The sequence below is a fragment of the Elephantulus edwardii genome, unplaced genomic scaffold (assembly GCF_000299155.1).
Source record: "Elephantulus edwardii isolate Elephantulus edwardi_28Jun2011 unplaced genomic scaffold, EleEdw1.0 scaffold00086, whole genome shotgun sequence".
Classification (NCBI taxonomy): Eukaryota; Metazoa; Chordata; class Mammalia; order Macroscelidea; family Macroscelididae; genus Elephantulus; species Elephantulus edwardii.
In genome coordinates this window covers 10,575,768-10,600,191 of record NW_006399836.1, presented here as the reverse complement: position 1 = coordinate 10,600,191, position 24,424 = coordinate 10,575,768, and the positions used below count along the sequence as shown (strand labels likewise).

The window sequence follows — 24,424 nt, the reverse complement described above, 5'->3', positions numbered from 1 at the left end:
TCCATTGTGTGAATATACCAGAGCTTCTCTATCCATTCATTTGTTGATGGGCACTTAGGTTGTTTCCAACTCCTTGCTATTGTGAACAAAGCCATGATAAATATGGGTGTGCATGTATCTGCTTGGATGTCAGTTACGGTCTCTTCGGGGTATATTCCTAGCAGTGGAATTGCTGGGTCAAATGGTATCTCTATTTGCAACTTTTTGAGAAAGTGTAAGCAGTTTTTAAACCAAGTTCATCAGAGCTCTAGCCTTTTATTTCTTTTCTTTTCTTTTCTATTCTGCACTGTGTGAGATGTTTTGGGCCATGTTCAGATTGGGGTAGAAGTTGGGGTGGAATAGCAAAGAAGAGGAGGAAACAGCTACCACAATCCTCTAAACCATTTTGAAAGCTCTGATGATATTGAATCAATCCCTACTCATAAAAGCCCTAGAGAGTGGGGAACTGGCCTGTGGTGTTTCCAAGGCTGTGAATGGAAGCTGACTATTATATCTTTCCCCTGCAGAATGATTGGGGGATTCCAATCGATGACTTTGTTGTTGTTGTTGACAGCTTGACACTGTGTCACCAGGGCTTCTTCAAACCACTTTTAGGGGAGGCCTTAGTGTTATCATTTCCTAGACGGTGTAACTGAGACACAGAGATAGAATTAACTAGCCCAAGGTCACACAAAAAACCCAGAAGACAGGTAACAAGGTGCTTTTAAAAGAAAAGATTAGAAAGAAAAGATTTAGAAATAAAAGATTATTGTTGTTCTCAGGTGCCATTGAGTTGCATACTACCCATAGCGACCCTATGACCAACAGATCTGAACTCTGTCCTATCTTGTGTCTTCCTCACACTTCCTGACACACTCGAGTCCATTACTGCAAACACTGTGACAGTCCACGTGGTTGAGGGGCTTCTACTTTTCTGCTGATCCTCCTCTTGTCCAAGCATGATGTCTCTCTCCAAGGAATAACCTCTCCTAGCAACCTGCCCAGAGTATGTGAGATGAAGCTTTATTATCTTTGCCTCTAAGAAGCACTCTGGCTGTACTTTCTCCAAGAAATACCTGCTTGTTCTTTTGGGAGTCCATTGAATATTCAGTACTCTTCACCAACACTACATCTAAAAGGTATCAATTCTTCTTCTATCATTCTTAGTCATTGTCTAGCTCTCAGATGCAAAGCAAGTGATTGGAAAGACCATGGCCTGGATTAATGCACCTTAGTCCCCAAGCTGACATCATTGCTCCTCAATAATTTGGAGAGGTCCCCAAATGCACTTTCCTAGTGCAGTACATCTCCTGATTTCCTGATCGCTGGTACCAATGGTGTTAATTATAGGTTATCAAATTAGTAAGACCTCAAAGAGCCCTGGTGGCATAGTAAGTAAAAGGTCATGCTTCTTAGAGACAGCTCAGAGGTTTGAATCCACCAGTGGCTCTGCGGGAGAAAGAAGGGCAGACTCCTGTAAAGATTTACTGCTTTAGAAACATGATGGAGACTTGTCATATGACCCTGAACTTGGGACTCTAGATACTTCTGCACCCACTCCCACACCATCCTTCCTTCTACCAGTACTTGACTCACACCTTTTTTACAGATCTCTGCACTTCCTCTCTTTCCATCTGGAATGTTCTTTCTTTCTCTGTTCTGCCCAGTTATTTCCTACTCATCCTTGGCTCTTCCCTCACATCTCACCTCCTCACGAAAGGCCTTCCAGATTAGGTATACTTCTGTCAGCAGTTGACGTGTGTTCCCTCAACATCTGTTTGCTGTATACCGTCCAGTTGGAACCAACCCAGAGCTGACCCTCCAGTGGGTTTTCAGAGGCAGTAAATCCCACGGGAGGAATCCTAACTCTAATTCACGTATGTGTGAAGGTGACTTTGCTTGGAAATGGGGATTTTGAAGGTTAACAGGAGGTCGTGTGGGAGTCGAGCAGATATGACTCCTGTCCTTATTGGAGAAGAGCCAATTTGAAGAAAGAAGAAAAGAAGAGTGGGCCCATGACGATGGAGGCAGATGAAGTGAGGAGTCAAGGATCACCAAGACTTGCTAGACACCACCAAGGGCTAGGAGAGGGGCACGGAACAGCTTCTCTCTCAGAATCCCGAGGGGGGGGTACTTAACATGGCTTACACTCTAACGTGACCTTGTAGCTTCAGACCCATGAGACAATGAAGTTCCTTTCTGAAAAGCCAGTCACTTCAGGATATTTTGTTATAGCAGCTGTAAGAAACTAAGACAACTCTTAGTAGTCTAAACTCTCAGAGCTCATCTACCAGCCCGTAGTAGCACTTGCCACAGTAATTTGCAGATATTGGGAAGATGCTTTGAATAGGAACTGTCTTCTTCACTAGACCTTAAGGCCTCTTGAGGGCAAAGACCCTGAAAAGTACAGCTTCCCATTGTGCCTGTAGCCTCTGGCCTAGTTCCTGGCACTTTGTGGTGGTCCTGTAGGATGTAGCACATAAAATCAACCCTGGAAGCAATTGCCTGCTCTGCAATTGTGAAGTAACCTGCAGACCTAAAATGTCTTCCATTTCATTATGGATTTTGGCCCCACATGCTCATTTGGGGGCTAAAAGGAGCCACTGAAATTTAAGATGGTGAACAATCTCTTCCATTGCCAGTCTGGATATAGAGTTTCTTAACTACCTCCCTCCCCTGAGTTGAAAGTGAACACTCTTGGGGCAGCTCTGTCCGAGGAACCCTGCACCAGACATGCCAGATGATGTAGAAGGAAGAAGACAGGATGGGCTGGGATCTACTTAGAGGACTTTCACCCCCAGCACTTCTTCCCAGGCACTCCCTCCCTGCTTGAGCACTTGCTCTTTTATGATCTCATTTTATTACTGTCTCTCATATTGAGCCTCTCTCCCATTCTCTCCCCTGTGCAGAGTTCATTATTTTTGTTTCTAAATGTTAAAACACATTGCTTTCACACCATCGCTCACAGTGTATAACTTGAAGAACAATCTTTCGACTGCAGAGAGGGACCGCTATTTCTGTGTGTCCACCAGGTATACTCCTTCACCTACAAAGGCAAGCTGAAGCTTTGCCCTGGTCACGATGGCCAGGAATGCAGCTGTGAGTGGGACGGAGCAACCTTCCGGCCCTCTTGGAGCTGACAGTCTAGTGGAGGGAGGCAGATGATAAATCTGAAGAGTGAATTACCTACAGTGTGAAAACGTTGCTGTTGTTGTAAACTGCCGAGGTGGGGCCCTAATCCATAGCTGAGCCCCCAACAGGTTTTCAGAGGTAGCTAATCACACGAGAAGAAAGTGCTCATCTTTCCCCCCAAGCAGCTGGCAGATTCAAACCTCATGTCTTTGGATTGACAGCACAATTCCTTACCATAGGCCATCACAGCTCCCTATGCTAAAATAGAGAAATCTATAAAAATAAAAATAGGATAAGAGGGATGCGTGAGGGATCCTGGATAGGGGTTTGATTAAAATGTCAAATAAAAGAGTCAGAGGAGACCTTGAGAAGGTGACAGACACTTTTTCATTCAATATCCTGGCACTGAGGTGGACTAGATAAGTATTACTGATGATAGACTAAGAAGCAGTTGTCCAAACAGAACGAGAAAACCCTGCATGGTTTACAATCTGGAAAGGTGTGTGGCATACTTGTCTCTTTTCTCTTATCTATTTAGTATGTATGTTGAGCAAATAATTTGAGAAGTTGGATTATATGGAGAAGAAGGTGGCATCAGGATTAGAGGAAGACTCATCAGCAAACTGCTTTATGCACATGACACAACCTTGCCTGCAGAAAGCGAAGAGGACTCGAAGCACTTACTGCAGAAGATGAAAGACTACTGCTTTCAATATGGATTACATCTCAACATCAGGAACACAAACTATCCTCACCGCTGGACCAACAGGCAACATCACGATAGACGGAGAAGAGTGGGCTTGTCGAGGATTTCATTTTAATTGGATCATTTACTATTTCATTTTAGTAGCAGCAGTTAAGAAATCAAAATACGGGTTCCATTGGGAAAGTCTGCTGTCAAGGACTTCTTTCAAAGTGCTAAAGAGCAAAGACATCAGTTTAAAGACTAAACTGTGCCTGATGCAGGGCATGGTATTTTTTATTATTTCTTATGCATCAGAAAGTTGGACAATGAATAAGGACAACACAGAAGGAATGGGTTACTTTGAAATGTGATGTTGGTGAAGAGTATTGAATATACCATGAATTTTCAAAAGAACAAACAAGTCTGTCTTGGAGAAAGTGCAACCAGAGTGCTCCTTAGAGATAAGAATAGTGCACCTCTGTCTCCCATATTTTGGTCATCTTGTTGTTGTTGTTAAGTGCCACTGAGGTGAGTATGACTCATAGTGAACCCATGAACAAAAGATTCGAACCCTGTTCTACTCTATGCCATTCTCACACTTCCTGACACACAAGAACTCATTGCAGCAGTCACTGTGTCAATTCATCTGGTTGAGGGTCTTCCCCTCCTTCTCTAGTCCTCCACCCTTCCCGGCATCTTGTCCTTCTCCAAGGACTAGCCCCTCCTAGCAACATGTGCAAAGTACGTGAGACGAAGCCTCATCATTCTTGCCTCCAAAGAGCACTCTGGCTGCACCCTCTCCATGACAGGTCTGTTCATTCTCTTGGCGGCCCATGGGATGTTCAGTGCTCTTCTTCAACAACACAGCTCAAAGGTGACAACTCTTTTTTCCTGCCATCTTTATTCACTGTCCAGCTCTCAGATATATAGCAAGTGGTCGGAAAGACTATCAGATGCACCTTAGTCCTCAAACTGACATCATCACTCCTCCATAATTTGGAGAGGTCCCTAACTGCAGATTTTCCCAGTGCACTGTGTCTCTTTATTTCCTGACTGCTGCTACCAAGGGTGTCATCTTGTTAAGAGGGGCCTTCCTTGAAAAAGACATCATCCTAGGAAAGGTAGAGGGTCACCAAAAAAGAGGAAGACCCTCAAGGAGGTACACTGTTAGAGTGCCAATGGGCTCAAGCAGGCAGAGGTCATGAGGATGGCAGAGAAGAGGGCAAAATTTTGATTATAGAGTTGAAATGAGTCATAGTGGACTCTATGCACCAAACAATAACAACAAGAAATAGGCAACAAGACAAGTATATCTCCTTTTTTTTTAAAAAAAAAGGGGTGAACTGAGGATCAGAGAGGTCTAGTAACTTGTTCCCAATCACACAGCATCTAAGGCTGCAACACTTGAAGTGCCTCAGGTATTTGCAACTATGAAAGTCTCTCAAGCACATGACGAAATGTCATCTAAAACTTCCAAGAGTTACAGAGGACATTGGCTAATCTCTGAGAAATACCTGAAATACAAAACCCAATGGATGATTTACAATGAGAATCCTTCAAAGTTTGCTTTATAAGAGAAAAAGGCAACTGCAAGTTTGGCCTGAAGTTCAGCATCAGAAATCTGGCATTGTCCAGGTAGAAATGCACTCCCTAGAAAAATCCACCATATGACAGCAATTGAGCTGCTAACATGAAGGTATGTGGTTCAAATCCATCAGCTGCTCCTCAGGGGAAGAATGGACAATCTCCTCCTGGACGATTTACTGCCTCTGAAAACCCACTGGAAGGTCGGGTATGGGTCAGCTCTGACACAACAGTACACAACAACAAAACTTAGAAGAGGGCATGAAAATGGGCAATACAGGAAGGAAGTGGGAAGAACTCTGCTACCTTGTGGGGTCTACAGTCAATGCCATGAAACAAAATGTAAATAAACTGTGAATGGAAGGTCAATTTTCTCTGTACATTTCCATACAAATCACACAATAAGAAATAAAGAAAACAAAATGTGGTGGTGTGTTGCTCCCTCTCCCCGAGCCTGGGCCACTCATCCCGCTGGCGGGAGAGAGGTCGTGAAACTACAAATTCAGAGTGGCTGGAGATGGCAGCTTGGTGGGAAATAGCCTGTCAGGGTGAGTCAGACGGGTCAGACTCAGGTTGACACCGAGCGCTCAATGCCGGGAACAGGAATGGAAACAGAACTGAAAGCTATCCTGGTCATGAACTTGAGCAAAGCCCACACTGGTCAATGGCCCAGTGAAGACCCCTCTGTGGATTATTTGGAAGTGCACAGGGCAGGGTGAAAACGCAGATGAATGAGTCACGAAAGGTCTGGAATCAAGTCCTGGCTCTGCCATTTCCACCCAGGTGACCTTGGCATGCCTTTCACACCCATGCACCTCATTTTCACCACCCCAAAAATCAGAGGCATTGGCAAGGGTGGGGTGTGAATGAGCAAGAACCTGAGAAACATTTCTTGGTGAAGGAGGCTCAGTGAAATGGGGGTGGAGACGGTCGTGGAGAATGCGGTGGAGAACACTGATTAGAACCCAGGACGTTGGGAGGGGAAGCTGAAAGATCTTGGAAGTTGGCTGGGAGGCTCGGTAAAGAGAATGGAGTGCAGAAATCAAGTGAGAAGCACCCATGATTAATGCCTGTTCTTTTGCCCTGTGGGGTTTATTCTGGAGAATGCAAAGCTTAAACTCAACCTGCATATACTTTAAAAGCAAAAAAGGAAAGAAAAACTGTTGGTTGGTTTTTGTTCCCCATCACGCATATTTTCTCTACCTTCCCTTGAATAATGTGCCTTCACTTTAGCCAATTAGGAGCTGTGCAACCAAATGACGGGCTCCTCTTTTGAGTTCTCTTCTTTATAATAGTGAATTCATGACTCATTATTATTCTTTCAAAAAAAAAAGAAGTTCCAGGAAGAACAAACAAGTCACTCTGACTACCTCACTTCCTGTTCCCCATATCTTTCTCTAGCTCTCTTTTTTTGGTCTTGATTACTTGATTATCACATGCCATTATGATGCTTTAATTCATCTCAATAATTTTAAGAAATCCCAAATCCATGCACTAAAAAATGCTTCTTGTGTACCTACTATGTGCAAGTACCTCCAGGAGTTGATTCACCCTGGAGATAATGGAGCAATAATATGTCCAGTATGAGGGACCATTAGTAACTTCCACACTCAGCTCATCCCCGCTTAAAGGAAAGTGTACCTGGGAAAGACAGGTGACTTTCCTCAGATGAAACAAACAACATCTACTTTCCTTGCTCTACAACAAGAAAGCCAGAGTCGAACTGAGCCTGGCTCACTCTGTCACTTCACAGGAGAAGCAAAAGCGACGCAGTGATGAACTCAGGAAAGAGGATTTCAGAACACGGAAACCCTTTCTTGCTCGCAAGAGAGCAAAGGATGGAGCCTGGCATGCCCAGTCCCTGTGAGCAAACAGCATACAGAAGGGGAGACAGGAGAAGCCATTGATGGCAGAGACGCTCCATAGACGGGACTGAGAAGTCTGTGTAGGGAAAAAGCTTGGTGCTGTGTGTACCCTATAATCAGCTGTCCTTTCTAAGGGGGGGGGGAGAGAGAGAGAGACAGAGAGAGAGAGAGAGAGAGGGAGAGAAGTGGCGTGGATGGTTTGTTTCTGCCACAGACACGTTGTACCAGTGGCTGGCTCCTCCTCTGCAGGGCTGCAAATCCTCCGGGGGAGGCGTGAAGCCCAAACAGAAGGGAAGAAGGCACAAGATAGAATGAACACAAAAAGTGGATTTTTTTTTGCTGCCCCTGGAGACGACAGTCCCTTGCTGTGACAACAGAGGTTAATATCCTAAGCGGCCAGCCACCACGCAGCCCAGAGACACCTTGCCTGCAGTGAGCAGTTTCAGTGCCCTGGTGCAGATTTTACTGAACTCTTTTCTGAAAGGGCCAGTGTCATCTCTCCATCTGTAAGCTGTTAACATAGCTTTCCTGAAAAGTTCAAGAACTTCCCCTACCACTCTCTGCCTCCCTGTATCCATGTGTAGCAGCCAACCCTCCCTCCCCCTTTGCCTTTCTCCCCAAATCCCATTAAGGAATCCAGCCTGCTAGGTAGTTCAAGCACACACACACACACACACACACACACAGAGAGAGAATTGTTATTAACTCTGCAGAGGGTTAGGAATAAACGATATTTTCTCCTAATCACTTTCCCCTCTCCCTGCATCTGCCCCTAACAGGTGGTCACATCCCTTCTATTCTCTGGCAGATCCATTTAATTTCAGAAGCAACCATAGAGGCAAGGGTGTACAATTCTACTTTGTATTTCATCAAGAGGTTGATCAGGACAAAAATCAGCTCCAGGCATAAAAAACTCTAACAAGAACCAGAGAGCAAAATGGGATTAGAAGACAAGGTTGTCTTTCACCTGGAGTCATTAGCAGCATCTTGGGAAAAAGGTTTGAAATCTGTTCACAACTTTACGAGGATGAGCAGAAAACACACATCAAGAGGTGGTGGGAAGAGAGAGGCTCGGATCTTTTAGAAAGTCCACTTTATCCCCAGAGAGCCAGGTAGTGGGAACCGGAAGCACTGACAATGTGATATCTGCAAAGGCCGACCCTGTTTTTGATGCTCAAAAACACAGGCGTATCAACACCCATAGGAAGAGCCCATGGAAATCTGTGCACTTATAACTATTGGGAAGAAATGCCATCTCTGGGGAGAAGTGGTTTAAAATCTCTGAGTCAACTTCTCAACGTGGTCCCAGGTCTGAAAGCCCCATTTTCTACAGAGGTTTTGGAAATTAAAGGCCAGGGTAGCCTGGGGCCTTGGGCAATCACCCTGACTGTTGAGGCCTTGGCTACAAGTGGACAGTAGCAGGAGCCCTGAGTGGGGCCCGGCTCGGTCCTCCCCTGCCTGCTTGGCCTTTCACTGGGGAAAGCGTCCTGCCAGGCTACATCGACAGCTTGCCTGCACACTCCACAATCCTTAGCCAGTGTTGCAATTCTAACCTTTTCCGGATGATTCAGGGGGAGAGCAAGAGGCTGTGCGGCTTGGTGAGAAAGTTGCAAGGGAGTGGGTAATTTGAGGATGTGGGCACCAAACAGATGGGATTTTAATGAAAATACTTAGGCCTTTTAATGCACAAGTGATCCGGAGCTACCTCTTATGCTCTGGTCTACTGGCAGTTATGAATTATTAACAATTACACACCTTAAGAATTGGACAAGCAAAAAAGCGTATTTATGACAACTCACCAATTACTGGTCACGTTTTGCCTAAAATATTGTCCTGTCTTCCCTCTGTAATCTTTTAGTGACATATCTCTATCCATCTAACTAAAATCCCAGAGAGGCTATGATCATTTCCCTAAAGCAACCCTCATTCAGTTTGCTTTTCTTCTCTTTTGGAATAAAAGTCTGTCATAAATGTTTAATTAAATGGAAGTCTCTCCACTGCTAATGACTAGCCGTATGAAAGGCTCTTCATTTTTTTTAAAAGGAGGGGTGTGTGTGCGTGTGTGTTTAAAACAGTCCCTATTAATTTTCTGATATTGATTCTCCGGCTAGGGAAGAGCATATAGTATTCTGCAGAGAGCCCCTCTGCAGAATATGTTAAAGGCAGCAGCTTGGATTGAGAAAGGGCACCAAATGCAGTATGCGTCAAATAGACATCGCTCAATGAAGTCACTTAGCTATTCAAAACATGTTCGGCCATCACTCAACCGTTTGCACCAAGAATGTGGTGAGTGGGGGCACAGAATTTGTCCTGGTACCCCAGACACAATCATTTCCCCAAGAGCAGTTTTTGTTCAGTTGAGGTTCGACTCTGGGGCCAGATCGATTTTTTTTCTGGTCCTTTTTCCTTCTCTCTCCTTCCATCTCCCAGTCTCAACTCCCCGCATCAGCCATCCCATGTTGGGCTTAACAAACAATCCTGCAGTCCCTTGCTTCACTTCCAAAGGCCTCCGGCATTTGTTCATATCAAAAGCAAAACACACAAGCCCTTTCATTCTACCCAGAAACATATGTATCTCCCTGTACAGGTCTTGCCATGCGTGGCTGCAGTTTGTGCACATAAACAGAGATAACCACACAAATGTAGTTCCTCAGATGAAAGTCTATTGCCAAGTGCAAGTTGTATGACCCACAATAGTTGTTCCTCCCCCCTCCCCCGTGCTTATTACTGTGTCCCAGGAGCACATGCCTTCATCCATGCCCTAATCTTCCAGCTTTTCACTGTGGCAGGCCCTTTGCCTCCAATACACATACGTGCACACATACCCCATCGACCTTACAAAACCAAGGCAAGCGCTGACACCCCTGCCCCACTGCTCCCCCAGGGCCCCCTCCAACCTCCCTGTGCCCTCGCCTTCTTCCTTGCCCACCCGCCTGCCTGCACAATGTCTGATTCCGAGCTGGCTGCAGTGCTGACTGCCTGCTCTGGAGCACAGACATGCCACTCTGCGTGCAAGTGAATTGCTTTTCAGCCTAACCTGTCAGTGAATTGCTGTTTATCAGAACTTGAGCTTGTTTCCTGTGAGAGACGTATGTATTTTTAGACTTCGTAAAACGTTAAAACACACACATACACACGCAACCAGCCACCTCGAATGATCTGGGTGGCTCATAGACATTACGAAATGCTCTTGAACTCAGCTTGAGATCCTGGAATAATTAGGATTTACCAAATAAGGATTCTTAGAAATAACAGATTTTCTTTTTTCTTTTTTTTTTTAAAAGGGGAGATTTGCAGATGATGATGTGTCTGGGACTTTTAGAGAGTAAGGGGAAGACGGAAGGGGAAAGGAAAAGTATTTTAAAAATTCTTCATTATGAGAAGAGGAACAGTGTTTAGGGAAGCAATTATTTAGATGGCAACATTCAACCAAATGGCAAATCCTAATGATTCAGAAGCAGGCAGAGCTCATTTGACTTTTAAAGACAATCCCTTGTTTTCATTCTATCACAGATGATTCCAAGTGAAGAGGTTTGGGGGAATGGAGGGAGGCGAAGGTGAGAGAGTAGAGTATGTAGCTTCTGCTTATTGATTTTCTTTCCTCTGAAACTAGCCCAACCAACCTTGATCAGTGGTGGAAGGAGTGAAGTAAGAAAATGGTGGAATGTAAAAGGGACTTATTGGAGGAGGGTGGGGAGGGGGAGTGAGGGGGGTGGGGGTGGAGAGGGGGGAGGAGATGGGAAATCAAATACCTTCTAGGCAGCAGGTTCTCCATAATCCAGAGTGGGTCATAACTTCCTCGTTCTTTTTGCTGGTTTCATTCTCGCTTACACTTTTCGTCTTGCAAACCCCTCTGGAGTAGAGCCAATAGTCGGTTCCCACAGCTATGGTCATCAGGCTGAAGGCGGCGAAAGCACCAACGGTGGTTAAAAGCATTTGAACACCTCGATCAAAGAGCCCCATAATTCTTCATTATATAAACACCCAACCGACTTCTGGTTAACCGGAGAGTGTGTGTGAGGGTGTGAGTACTAAGCAAAAAATGAAAATAAAAAATAATTCCACTCCGAAGAGAACGGGGGTTATGTGTGACTAGAGAAAATGGAGAGATATATAAAAAAGGGAGGTAAGAAAGCTCACGGAAAAGAGTGTAAATTATAAAGATCACACGGGAAGAGAGGCTTGCCTTTTGAGATCAGAAACTGTTCCAGTTGCAGTGTTGTTGTTTTAAAAAAAGGAAGGAAAAAAAATAAAAATAAAAAGACACCCCCCACCCCCCCAAGCGAGATGCCTTAATCTCTTTTCCTAAAATTCTGGTCTCCAGTTTCCATATGTGATAGCTAATTTGGAGATGGCTTCCACAGTGAACCAGTGAACAGCTGCATTCTCAACACAATCTCTCATGGTCGGGACCTAGAGAGTTAGAGATTGTAAGAGCTGAGATGCAACCTTCCGTCTTCGTTCTCGGCTCTGCGGCCTGCGCCATGAAAATCCTTGGCTTCCCCAGTTCTCTTCCTTGGGGAGGGTCTCAGGCGCTTTCGTTTCAGACCAGACTTCCCAGTATTCTGTAAGCCCTTGATGTCAGCTGAACAGGTGCGAGGGTCTCGCCTTCCATGGTTTTGCCCGGCAGCGGCGGCGGCGGCGGCGGCAGCAGGGCGGGCAGGCGCGGCGGCGGCGGCAGGACGAGCAGCGGCGGCGGTGGTGGTTATTGTTGGTGGCGGCAGGGGTAGTGTTGGCGAAGTGGGGGAGGGAGGGGGTTTCTCCCGGAGAATCGAGGCGGGTTTCCCTCCCCCTATCTGCAAAGCTCCTGGAAACGAGGGAGCCGGCGTCTTGCTGCAGGATGGGCCGCCCGCCTGCCCCCCCACACGCCCTGCCGGCTCGGCCCCCCGGCGGAGGCGCTCCCACCTACTGCATTACCCGCTGGTGCTGAACTGGACAGCTCCCTGCATTACCCGCTGGTGCTGAACTGGACAGCTCCCTGCATTACCCGCTGGTGCTGAACTGGACAGCTCCCTGCATTCCCGGGTGGTGCTGAACTGGACAGCTCCCTGCGCCGCCTGCTCCGCGCGCGCGCCCCGCTCCCAGGGCGGCCTGCCAGGCAGGGGGCGCGGGCCAGAGTCCTCCCTCCCCTCCGGGGCAGCCAGGCCGGAGCTGGGCAGGGGTGGTCTCTCTCTCCCCCTCTCCCAAATCCTGAAAGAGCGCTCCTCCGGGCTCCGGGAGCGCAGAGGAAGGCGTAGCTAGAGATAGCTCGCTCCCTCTCCCTCTCACACACTCTCTCTCTCTCCTCTTCCCTCCCGCCCGCCGCTACCCGATGCAGTCTCGCCCAAGAACTTCAAGGTGAAGATGATCATGAAGACGTCGGTGCTGCTTAGCTGGGCGTTTTTGTTTCCCCCCCCCCCCCCCCCCCCCCCGCCTTGCTTTTTCTTCCAATTCACCCTCCTTCTCATTCCATCTCTACGTGCCCAGAGCTTCAAATACAATCCTCTCATCACAATCAGACGGGCACAAAACTTCCACCAGCCTCTTCCCTGCCTGGAAGGCGGCGAAAATATAACCTGGATGGGTAATTACAAAGACGGTCTCTATGTGTTTTTTAAATAATCACTTTGCTGCTTGGCGGGGAGGGGGGAGGCAGGTTTGTTTTCTTTCTCTGGCACAGTTGGATGTATCTTCTTTTGGTTGTTTCCCTCTCGTCTCTTTGTCTCTCTCTCTCTCACAGGAGATATGCCTTGCACTGTCTGTGTCTCTGTAGTTTTCCGTGAAAAATCCCAAATCTTGCTCCTACAAGCAGACATTTTGGAAAGATTATTCATGGGAAAGGGTGCATAGGGTGACTGGTGTCTGGGTCTGGGCAATGATTTTCATCCCAAGGATAAATATATTTGCAGAGGAAGTGGGTGGGATAGGAATCCTTGGAAGTTTCCTGTATTTTTATAAACTGCACTGGAAGATAGAGGGGAGGAAAAAAAATTATAAATAAGTCTCCCTGCTGTGAACATAGAACTACATCATAATCCTCCCTTCTGACTCAGGATAGTCTACCCTGAGTTAATTACAGTGCTACCTCCTATTTCTTACATGCAACTTTTTCTTAATGCGACCTCTGGATTAAAGAAGCACAGTTTTCCTAGTTTGGTGAGTGGAAGTGTGTAAGTCTGGATCTGGGTGAGATGTTTTAATTTTTTTTTTTTTAGGGTTTCTGAGAGGAGTGTGCATTTGATAGGTCAATTGCAGTGGTAGGAAGGTTTTGATTTCATAACTTAGCTGTTTCATACTCTCTCTCTCACTCTCTCCTTCACCCCTCCCCAAAGAGTGTGTGCTTGGCAATTTCTGAGTGGTCTGGTGACTATCACAGAGTACTAGCTAAAAGGAGACAGAATTAAAAACAGACGTTCTTTGGTGTAAAGCCCTTGTCTGACTTCTTTCCCTTGGTTTGGAGTTAGTCTGCAGGTACAGCCATCACTTTCTTGTTGGTTCAGAACAAACAACCTGTTTCTCTACTCTGCATGTAGCGTGCCTTCTCCACTTTATCTCTCTCCTGGAGTGGGCTGGGGGTGGGCAAAGGGCTCTGTGTGGTATATGCTGTGACTTGGCACCTGGGAGAGGTTCCTGGAGTCCAGAGAACAAAACCAAGAGTCCAGCTAAGGCCTTTGAGGATATAGCAAGTGTCATATCTGTGCACTGAGATTTCTCTACTTTGGTGTCTTGTCCTAAGTGGATGGGAAGGGGGAAGAGGTTGACCTGTTAATATCACTCAGCAGGAAACTTAACAAGCTCAGTGGTTCAGGTGGATGATTTCTTGTCTGCTGTCCTGGAGGGAAAAAATGGGGGGCAGGTACCAAGGCCTTTTAGATAGAACATGAATAAGGAAGACGTTGAAAAATAACTGATGACTGAATTAAGGTGCTGATGGTACATTGATGGTACATTGAATGTACCATGGATTGCTAGAAGAGTGAACAAATATACTTGTAAGAAGTACAGCCAGGATGCGCCTTAAAAATCAAGGATGGTGAGATTTCATCTCACCTACCATGGACATACTATCTGAGAGATTTGTTCCTAGGAAAAGACATGAAGATTGAAGAAGTAGAGGGTCAGTGAAAAAGAGGAGGAGGAGAAGAGATGAGATGGATTGACAAGGGGCCTGTGATGATGGAATTCAACAGAGCAATGATTGTGGCGATGGTGTAGAACCAGGCTGTGTTTTGCTCCCAATGTCCATGGGGACACTTTAAGCTAAAATGGACTTAATGACACTTAACAGAAACAGAACTTTTGGGGGGAGTGATGAGAAGTTTGAGTTGTAGGTCATATGCGCCTGAGAGGCTGCCTGTGCTTCCTCTGTCACCTTGGTTGTTTTTGACCTATCTGAAAAGTCCCTTCTGGTTGGAGACAGAGCCCTACTTCTCATCTTCCCCACCTTTCTTCAGACCAACCCCTGAACCTTTCTGTTCAAAAAGAATCAAGCAGAAGAGGCTTGGAAAGCTCCTATTTGCCCACAGAAGCTACTCACATCTTAGCCGCTGACAGCGGCTGCAGCTTTAGCAGCATTTGATTAATCTTCTGGCCAGATAATCATTGAGAAAAGGAAAGGGAATGGGGGAGGAAGGTGACAGCTTCTAGGCTGCCAGCAGGGAGGGAACAGAGACTTCTGGGGATGGAACAGCCTGGGGCACAGGCTGACCCGGATATTGGTAATCTCATGACTGAACGACTCAGCTATCTTGAGTCTCAGTTTTACCACCTGTAAAGTGGACATGTTGTTACCTGCTCCCCATTTCCAAAGTGGTTCCCAGAATCTCCCTGCTTTGCATCCCCTGTCACACAATTCAGATCAAGAAAAGCATCACATTTCTAGCACTTTATTGTGTTACAGCGCTGTCTTCTTTATGGACCTGTGAGCCTTTAAAGGTGAATAGCTGTGTCTCATTCACCACTGTATCTTTAAGACCTAGTACAGGGTTTGCAACATAGTAAATATCTGATAAACAAGGGCTGAATGATTATAAAAACATCCATTGCCATGGAGTCAATTCCAGTTCATAGGAAAGTTATGGCCACAGTGTTTATAGCATTGTAAATATTTATGGAAACAGACTGCTCCACCTCTCTTCTGCAAAGGGGCTTGTGGGTTCAAACTTAAGACCTTTGGAGTAGCTAAGGACTTACCCACCGTGCCACCAAGGCTCCTTGACTAAACAGAGAAACCTAAACCTATTGCCATTTTGTTGATCCCTTGCATAGCTTTTCTGTAAGATGGAATAAAGCTGCCTTATATAGTGTTTCCAAGCTTAGAAATATTTAGAGAAGGCACTTTGGTGGCTGCAATGGTTAAATGCTTGGTTAAAAGGTTGTTGGCTGGGACTCACCAGTCACTCCGTGGGAGAAAGATGTGGCAATCTGTTGGCAAAGATGAGAAGCCTTGCAAAGTTGATGGAGTGGTTCCCCTCTGTTCCTTAGGGCTGCTGTGACTCTATGGCAATGGATAAATCTCTATGAAATCAGACTGACACGTCTTCCCCCCTGGAGTGGCCTGTTGTTGTAGTGTACCGTTGAAGCAAGTATGACTCAGAGTGGCCCTAGGAACAGCAGATCTGAATCCTATCCTATCCCGTACTGTTCTCACAATCTCTGACATATTCAAGACTGTTGGAGCAGTCACCATGTCGATCCACCTGGTTGAAGGTCTTTCTCTCTTTCCCTGATGCTCCACCTTTCCAAGCATGAGGTCCCTCTCCAAGGAATAACCTCTCCTAACAACATGCTGAAATATATGAGACAAAGCTTTATCACCCTTGCTTCCAAGGAACACTCTGACTGCACTTTCTCCAAGACCTATCTATTCTTTTGACAGTACAAGGGGATGTTCAACACTCTTCTCCGACACTAGAACTCAAAAGCATCAATTCTTCCTCTGTCATCTTTATTCATTGTCTGGGTCTCAGTTGCACAGTAAGCAACTGAAAATATTATGGCCCAAATAAGGTGCACCTCAGTCCTTAAACTGACATCATTGCTCCTTAGTCATTTGGAGGGGTCCCTGACAGCAGACTTTCCCAGTGCAGTATGCCTCTTGATCACGAAGTAGCTGGTGGGTTTGAAGGGCTTACTTTTCTGTTTGTAGTCTAGCACTTTAACCACAGCACCACCAGGGCTCCTCAAGGACTTTGTTGTTTTTGTTTCCATTGTTGTAAGGTGTTGCCTAGTTGGTTCTGACTCAGTGGCCCTGCGTGCAGAGGAAATGACCTTGTGCCACCTTCACAATCTCTATTGCTCAGAGATTGATGATAAAAGGTAGTTTACATGTCTGACACATAGTAGACATTCAATAAACATGAGGTTCTTTTTCCTCCCCTCATTCTCCTGTCAGTTTCCAGCTCCTTCTCCCACCTAACTCATGTACTCCTTCCCTCCCTTCTTCCTAACCTCCTCTCATTCCTGAGGCCCCTCCTGCAGATCAGGCAAGGCCTGCTGGGAATAGCTGGCTCCGTACAAGCCCCATTGAGATGACGCGGCACACAAGGTTAGTAGCTGCTGAATGGATATGCTTAGGCAAGCCACTTTGTGTGCCTGCGGTTGGCTACATGGGAAGAGCTTAGAGGAAATTAGCTGAAATGCCACAGACCTATTTTGAGCTCCTTCTTTGATGGAGTGGAAATAACATGGGATTTGGGCACAGCAGACCTAGCCTTGAAGTGTAAGGCTGCCATTTCCTTCTTGTTTGACCTTGGGCAGTCACTTAACCTCTCTGGGAATCTGCCTCCTCCTTTGTCAAAGAAACTGTGGACATGGGTCTTGTTGTATGGCTGTCAGTGTTATATGGCAATAGTAATGGGGATAGTTAATATTTATGAAGTATTTGCTGTGTGCCAGCCATGGATCTAAACTGCATCTCACAGCAATCTCACAAAGCAGCTATCCATCATTATTCCCATTTTACAGATGAGACAACTGAGCCACATAATGATTTAAATATCTGGCCTAAGGTTGCCTAGTTAGTGAGTCCCAGAGTTAGTATAGTTCAGAATCCATTCTTGAGAACCTGTACTTTAACCATTGTGCTTTCTTTCTGAGCACAATATATGACAGCAAGGTTATTGATTTTACATCCACAGATTTGGCAAGCATTTAGGGAGTGACTTCTGGTTGTCAGGAATTTCCACGCAAATACCCCCATTCAATTTTCATTAACCCTGTGTCCATTTATATTTTTTTCTGAAGTTGAGTAAAAAGAGTCTCAGAGGGGTCAAACATCAAGTCTCAAGGTCACAAGAGAGTAGAACCTTGCTTGCTGAAACTGAAGAAGACCTGAAGCACTTGCTGCAGAGGGTCAAGGACTGTAGTCTTCAATATGGATTGAAGCTCAAAATCAAGAAGACAAAAATTCTCACCATTGGGCCAATTGGTAGTGCCATGATAGGTGGAGAAGATATTGAAGTTGTTAACAATTACACAGTTTGCTTGATTCCATAATCAACACTCTTAACACCAGCATTCAGGAAATCAAAGGACGATTGTATTAGGAAAATCTGCTGTCAGGAACCTCTCCAGAGTGCTGAAAAGCAATGATGTCAGTTTAGAGATTAAGGTGTGCCTAGTCCAAGCCATAGTTCTCACAATTACTTGTTATGCTTCAGAAGAGCTGGACAATGACTAAGAATTACAGAAGAAGAATTGATGTCTTTGAGTTGTGGTGCTGGAGAAGAGTCTTGAACATACCAAGGACCACCAAGAAAACAAATAGATCTTTCTTGGAGAAGGTAAACCCAAGTTTCTCCTTGGAAGCTAGGATTTTGAGGCTCCGTCTCACATACTTTGGGCATGTGGCCAGGAAAGACCAGTCATTGGAGAAGGACATTATGCTTGGAAGGGTGGAGGAATAGTGCAGACGAGGAAGACCCTGGATGAGATGAATTGATACAGTAACTGAGCAAAGGGGGTTAGTGTGTCAGAATTAGTGAGACTCTTTCAAGACAGGACAGGGTTCAGAGCTGCTGTATATAGGTTCACTATGGGTTGCAAGCAACTTGATGACACATAACAACAACAGCAACAGAATAAAAAAAATATCAAACACTTTACTTAAAGTTCTATTAGCTCTAAATCCCATAGTTTACTCATTTGCTCATTCAGAAAATTGGAAGTTGTCTAAGAAGCAGAAAATGGGACATGGGGCAAAGGGCCATGCGTGTCTCTCTGAAAGGGCCAGAGGAAAGGACAATAACACAGCCCCTGACCATCCCAGAGCAGAAAGCAGATAACAATGCTGTAGCCCAGTCCCATGGTGACTATAGAGCACATTGGCAGCAAGATGTTTATTTACACATCATTGACTTACAGACTGTGGTACCAAGACTGGTATTTATTAGGAAAGTAAGTTAGATAGTGGAGGAGGCAAAGAATATTAGCTAATGTAAGTCCAGGCTTTGGTTCAACAGTCCCGAGGAACAATTCCTCAAGTAGTCCAGGCTCTGGTTTCAGTTCAGCAGTAAGCTCTTCCTTCCATCATCTGGCAAGAACAGCAACACTTTTAACTGTGATCTCAGGGCTCCTGTGGTTACGTATTGCCAGTTTTCCCACAACAATGCCACAGTCTCTCCCTAGCCATCACCAGGGTCTCTCCACCTGTGTCTCACTCTCACCAGGGTCTCAATCGTCTTGCCTCAGTCTCCCTCAAGGCTTGCTGTCCAGTGTGGCGAGCACTCTCTCTTATCCTAGTCCCATAGTTGTTGATGATTTTCAAGACAATATGTCTGCAGGTAAGGTAGCTGAAAGCCAGAGGTGGCCAATGTAATGAATGGCTTGAAAAGCCAAAATTTAAGCTAACACTGTGGGGCCTGCTACTTGTTATATGGCATACAAATCAGCAGCATCATAATGGATGGTGAAGAGATTGAGATTGTTCACAACTTTAATTTGCTTGGATCCACAGTCAACCCTCCGGCACCAGCAGCGAGGAAATTAGAAGATGTATTATGATGGGAAAATCTGTGGTTAGAGAACTCTCTAAAGTGCAGAAGTGCAACGATATCAGTCTGGAGACTAAGGTGCACCTGATACATGTCATGGTCTTTGCAATCACTTGCTATGCATCAGAGACCAGGACAATGGCTATCAATAATAGAAGGAGAATTGATGCCTTTGAGCTGTGGTGTTGGAGAAGAGTATTGACTATACCATGGACTCCTAGGAAAACAAACAGGTTTGTCCTGGAGAGGGTGAAGCAGGGCTGCTCCTTGGAGGCAAGGATTCTGAAGCTTCGTTTCACATACTTTGGACATGTCGCAAGTAGGGACCAGTCCTTGGAGATGGGCGTCATGTTTGGGATGGTGGAGGGACAGCGCAGGGGAGCAAGTCCCTCGATGAGATGGATTGATTCAGTGACTGGGGTAATGGGGGCAGGTGTGTTGGAGATGGTGAGATTGGCACAGGATAGGGCAGAGTTTAGGGCTGTTGTACAAAGGGTCACTATGAGTCTCAGGCGACTCGACAGCACATAACAACATACTAATTACTGGGGATTTCAATCAATACAGGCAAAATCTCTGTCCTTCAAAGACGTGTGGATAAATAGGAGACGCAGATAAGAAAAGTCACAATAAGATGAGAAAATTGTTAGGTGACTACTGTGGACTAGGATACTCTCTTAACGACTGCTGGTTGTTGTTACATGCTTTCAAGGTGAGTACGGATCATAGAGACCCTGTGAACAACAGATTTGAACCCTGGCCTGGCCTGTGCCATCCTCATGGTCTCTGATACACTTGGCCTTGCTGCTTCAGTCACTATGTCAATCCATCTCATTGAGGATCTTCCTCTCTTTTGTGGTCCCTTCACCTTTCCAAGTGTGATGTCCCTTACCAAGGAATAGACTCTCCTAGCAAAATGCTCAAAGTATGTGGGACAAAGTGTCATCATCTTGCCTCCAAGGAGCACTCTGATTACTCCTCCAAGACACATGTTTGTTCTTTTGACTGTCCATGGAATATACAGTACTCCTCACCAACATCCCAGTTCAACAGCTTAAATTCTTCTGTCACCCTAATTCATTGTTTAGCTCTCAGAAGCAAGTGACTAAATAGACCATTACCTGAATTAGACACTCCTTAGTCCTCATTACTCATCAATAATTTAGAGAGGCCTCTGACTACAGACTTTTCCAATGTAGTACATCTTCTGATCGCCTTACTACTGATATCAAGTGTATTGATTGCGGATCCAAGAAAGATGAAGTCACTGACAATTTCAATCTTTTCTCCATCTATCATGACATTGTCTGTGAGTCCAGTGGCAAAGATTTGTTTTGTTGACTTTGAAATTGAAGGCTGCAGTATTTAACCTTCTACAGCAACTGCTTCAAGTTCTCCTTAGTTTCAGAAAGCAAGGTTGAATCATTTGCATAATGAAAGTCATTGATGAGTCTCCCTCCAATCCTAATGCCACATTCTCTTCATAGAGGAGAATATTTGTTTCCATTCCCAAGAAAGGTGATCTAACATAATGTGGAAATTATTGAACAATCTCATTAATATTGCATGCAAGAAAATACTGCTGAAAATGATTTAAAATGGCTAGAACAGTACATAGATAGAAAACCGGCAGGCATTTAAGCTGGATTTAGAAGAGGCCAAGGCACCAGGGATATCACTGCCGATGTCATATAGATCATGACTGAAAGCAGAGAATACCAGAAGAATGCTTATTTGTTGTCTATGTAAAGACATTTGACTGTGTAGATCATAATAAATTATATAACATTGAGAAGAATGGGAATCCTAGAACACTTAATTGTGCTCATGTCAAACCTATACCTAAACCAAGAGGCTATGGTGCGAACAGAGCAAAGGAACACTGCGTGGTTTAAAATTAAGAAAGGTGTGCACCAGGACTGTACCTTTTCTCCAGCTCTGATGGCCAAGTGGCAAGAACCTGCACTGCAATCCCAAAGGCACATGGTTTGAGGTCACCAGTTGCTCCTTGGGAGAAGGATGGGTCGTCTCCTCCCATGCAATTAACTGCCTCTGAAAATCTGCTGAAGTGACAGCTATGGGTTGGTTCTAACTCTATGGTACAAAACAACAACAACAACAACATTTAATCTTTATACTGAGAAAATTATTTGAGAAGCTGGAAGTTGACTGAGTAGGATTGAGAATGTGAGGTGTTTGTGGCCCACCAGCGGAGTAAGAGAAGTTATTAGAAATGAAAATAAAGCACATGGCATCTGTTAAGATGATATGTGAATAGATGTCAAATGTTAAGGTGATAACTGGTCAGCTTTGTCATTCTGCCAGGCTTTAGGAAATTCTCTCAGAGGTGAAAAAAAATGGGGTTCTCATTATCATCAGGAAAGAAGAACCAGAGTATGCAGTGTATTCTTTGGATCTGAAAACATAGTAATGGAGAGCTATAACACAGAGAGATGGTGTAACACCATGAGATGGTGTGATGACAGGAGATGAGATGATGGCAGCAGCAGAGGTGGCAGAAATCAGAAACTGGCAGGAGACAGTCTGTGGGCCCCCAGCCCAGGGAGTAAGCAATCTGGGTGCTTGCTGCCAGAGTGGGAGCCTTCAGACATTTGTAAAGGGAGCAGTCTAAAGACCCACAGAACTTGAGCTAAGCCCCTTTCAAGACGAGGTTTATTGGTAGAAGAAGCCATCCACCAAGCACATGATTACGCTTTAGTGGAGCTAAAAGAGCTTCATCACATGAGCTGAAGCAGGGCAGAGGCCGGACCATGAGGCTGAGGTCAGAGAGAGGCCTACGTGTGACAAACATGCCCGAGCAGAGGCTGTCCTGAGTGAACAAGTGGTATCCTGAATGCTCCTGAACTTGAATTGTGACCTATTACTTCCCTAAGCCCCACAATCATGAGTGTAATCTGAGTTCTGTGTGGCCATTGGAATACATGGCCGAACTCTATGGAGAAGTAGTGAGTGTTACGGGAGGGGAGGCGGGTGTCAGAATTGTTAGAAGCAGCTTTGGAGTGGAGCTTGGGGGCACACCTGGCCTTACAGAATTTGGGCTGTTGATATTGTTGATGGAGGTCTTTCCCTCATGTGAACTTAGTGGAGCTCAGACACTGCCGCCCTCATGGCCATGCTTTCCCCTCCCTCATCCCCCGAGAAGTGGAAGGATCCAGGGACATCTGGGAGGAAGCTGATGAATATGGGTATTCATCACGGAGGAAGGAGCAGGTTGGAGGGTGTGTGGATGTCAGGATGGAGAATCAAGAGTTCTGCTTTGTCATGTCCTCCGTTTTGTTACATTTGAGCGGCCTCTTCACTCCCTGCTCCTATTCTTTCTCTTTTCATCTTAATTCATTAATTAGGAATGTACATAATCCTTCCAATTACATTCTAGCTTATTAGCATGCAAACTCCACCAGGCAAAAATTTAGATCCTTTTTTGCTTAGCTGTGTTTCTAGAATTTAGAACAGCACCTAGCAAATAGGAGGAGTTGGATGAAATGTATTCCATTTTAGACAGAAGAAACCAAATGCATGTCTTCTCTGGACTAGGGACTGTGCTGAGGACCAGGGATATGGAAGAGATTTGCAACAGTGCTCCTGCCATCAGAGGACTTGAAATCAGGGGAGGGAATATAGACCAGGGAACAGTTAAAAGTATAGCCCAGCCTTGGGGAAAGCTGGGGTTTCTGCCTCTCCCTACAGTGTGCTCTTTAGCCCTACGCTTCCCCTCTCATGACACTTTATTCTATATTTTGAAATGACTGTTTCCTTATCTTCTATTTTCCTGACTAACAATAGTGCCACAAGACATATTTGGTGAATGAATGAATGAACAAGGTGGTGACAAACTGATGCTCAAACGCCAGTGGGCAAAAGTCACAGTGGTCAGGGAGGGAGAGGAGAAGCACAAGCAAGCGTCATGAGATCTCAAAGTGGATGAGGAAGGTCAAGGGCAAGGATGAGTGATGGAGATGGGCAGGAGGGCTGGGGGTGGGTCCAGGGAGATGGCTATGCCTGCTGTTCTCCATAAGCATCTCTGTCCTTGTAGACCTCGTGCAAATGAAGTGTGAAGAGACTGCAGTGACAGACACATCTGAGTCTGAACCCCAGCTCTACTTCACTCTGCGTGACCTTCGGTGCGTGAATCAGCACCTCTGAGCCTCAGTTTCCACATCTGTAACTGGGGACGACAGATGCCTGGTCCCCCCCCCCCCCCCGCAACTTAGCTGCTTTGCATTTACTCTTCCCTCTGTTGGAATGCTTTCTGCCCTGAAAGTTTCATCCTCAGCCCACTATTCAGGTCTTAACTAAAATGTCACCTCCAGAGAGAGGTCATTGCTGGCCACACAAGCTACGATGGTCATGCTATGTGACATTGGCATGTTTTGGTTTTATTTTAGTGCTTCTTGCAACTTATCATCCTCTAAAACTTCCCGCTTCCCACCCACGTCCCTTCTCCTCTTGTGACACTTCTCTCCGTGTTTTGGAATTGTTGATTAGTTGTTAGACAGCATCTGTCTTGTTCACTGAGGTAACTCCAATGCCAGCAAAGTGCCTGGAATGTTGTAGGTGTTCAGCGAATGTTTTTCAAAGGGATGAATATGGTTATGATTGTGGGGGGATTAAATGAGGAAAGCCACACAGAAGCATTTGGAAAATAGTAAGAATTCAGCAAATGTCAGTTTTCTATGAACAGGATGGTCTAGGCATTGTCATGAAAAAGCAAGTTTCTAGAAATCTTAGAGGAAATTCTTTCTACCAGATTGCTCCCTGGAAACAAGAATGGTGGAACTCTGTCTTGCTTGGGACACATCATCTGGAGACACTACTGGCTAGAAAAAGACATTCTGTGTGGTCAAGGAGAAGATCAGCAAACAGGAGGGAAAGTCTTGAAGAGATGAGATGGACTGAGACCATAGCCAGCAGTGGGCTCAGGAAGCAGATCGAAGATGACAATGATGGCACAGGACCAGACGGCAACATTTTGTTCTGTATTACATAAAGTCGCCACACATTGTTGCTAATTTGACAGCTACTAACAATCAACACTCTTGGGACCAGCAGTTGGGAAGCCAAAAGACAAAACTGCAGGAGGGGGCCGAATCTGCTGTCAATAGTAGCCCCTAAATCTTGGTGAGGGGAAAATGCACCAGGGAAAAACATCTGATCCCCAGATGCTGGATGCTATTTGGGGGCCTGAG

General features: G+C 45.4%; 1 protein-coding gene across 1 annotated transcript in view; it reads right to left on the bottom strand.

Moving 5' to 3' along the window:
* The window catches only part of CACNG2 (calcium channel, voltage-dependent, gamma subunit 2), a 220,447-nt gene extending 209,170 nt beyond the window's left edge, over positions 1-11,277 (bottom strand). Inside the window, exon 1 of the mRNA XM_006890157.1 lies at positions 10,998-11,277. Within this exon, the coding sequence (XP_006890219.1) occupies positions 10,998-11,208 (211 nt within the window). The 5' untranslated portion in view covers positions 11,209-11,277. The remainder of the gene's footprint in view (positions 1-10,997) is intronic.
* Between the last annotated feature and the right edge of the window lie 13,147 nt (positions 11,278-24,424).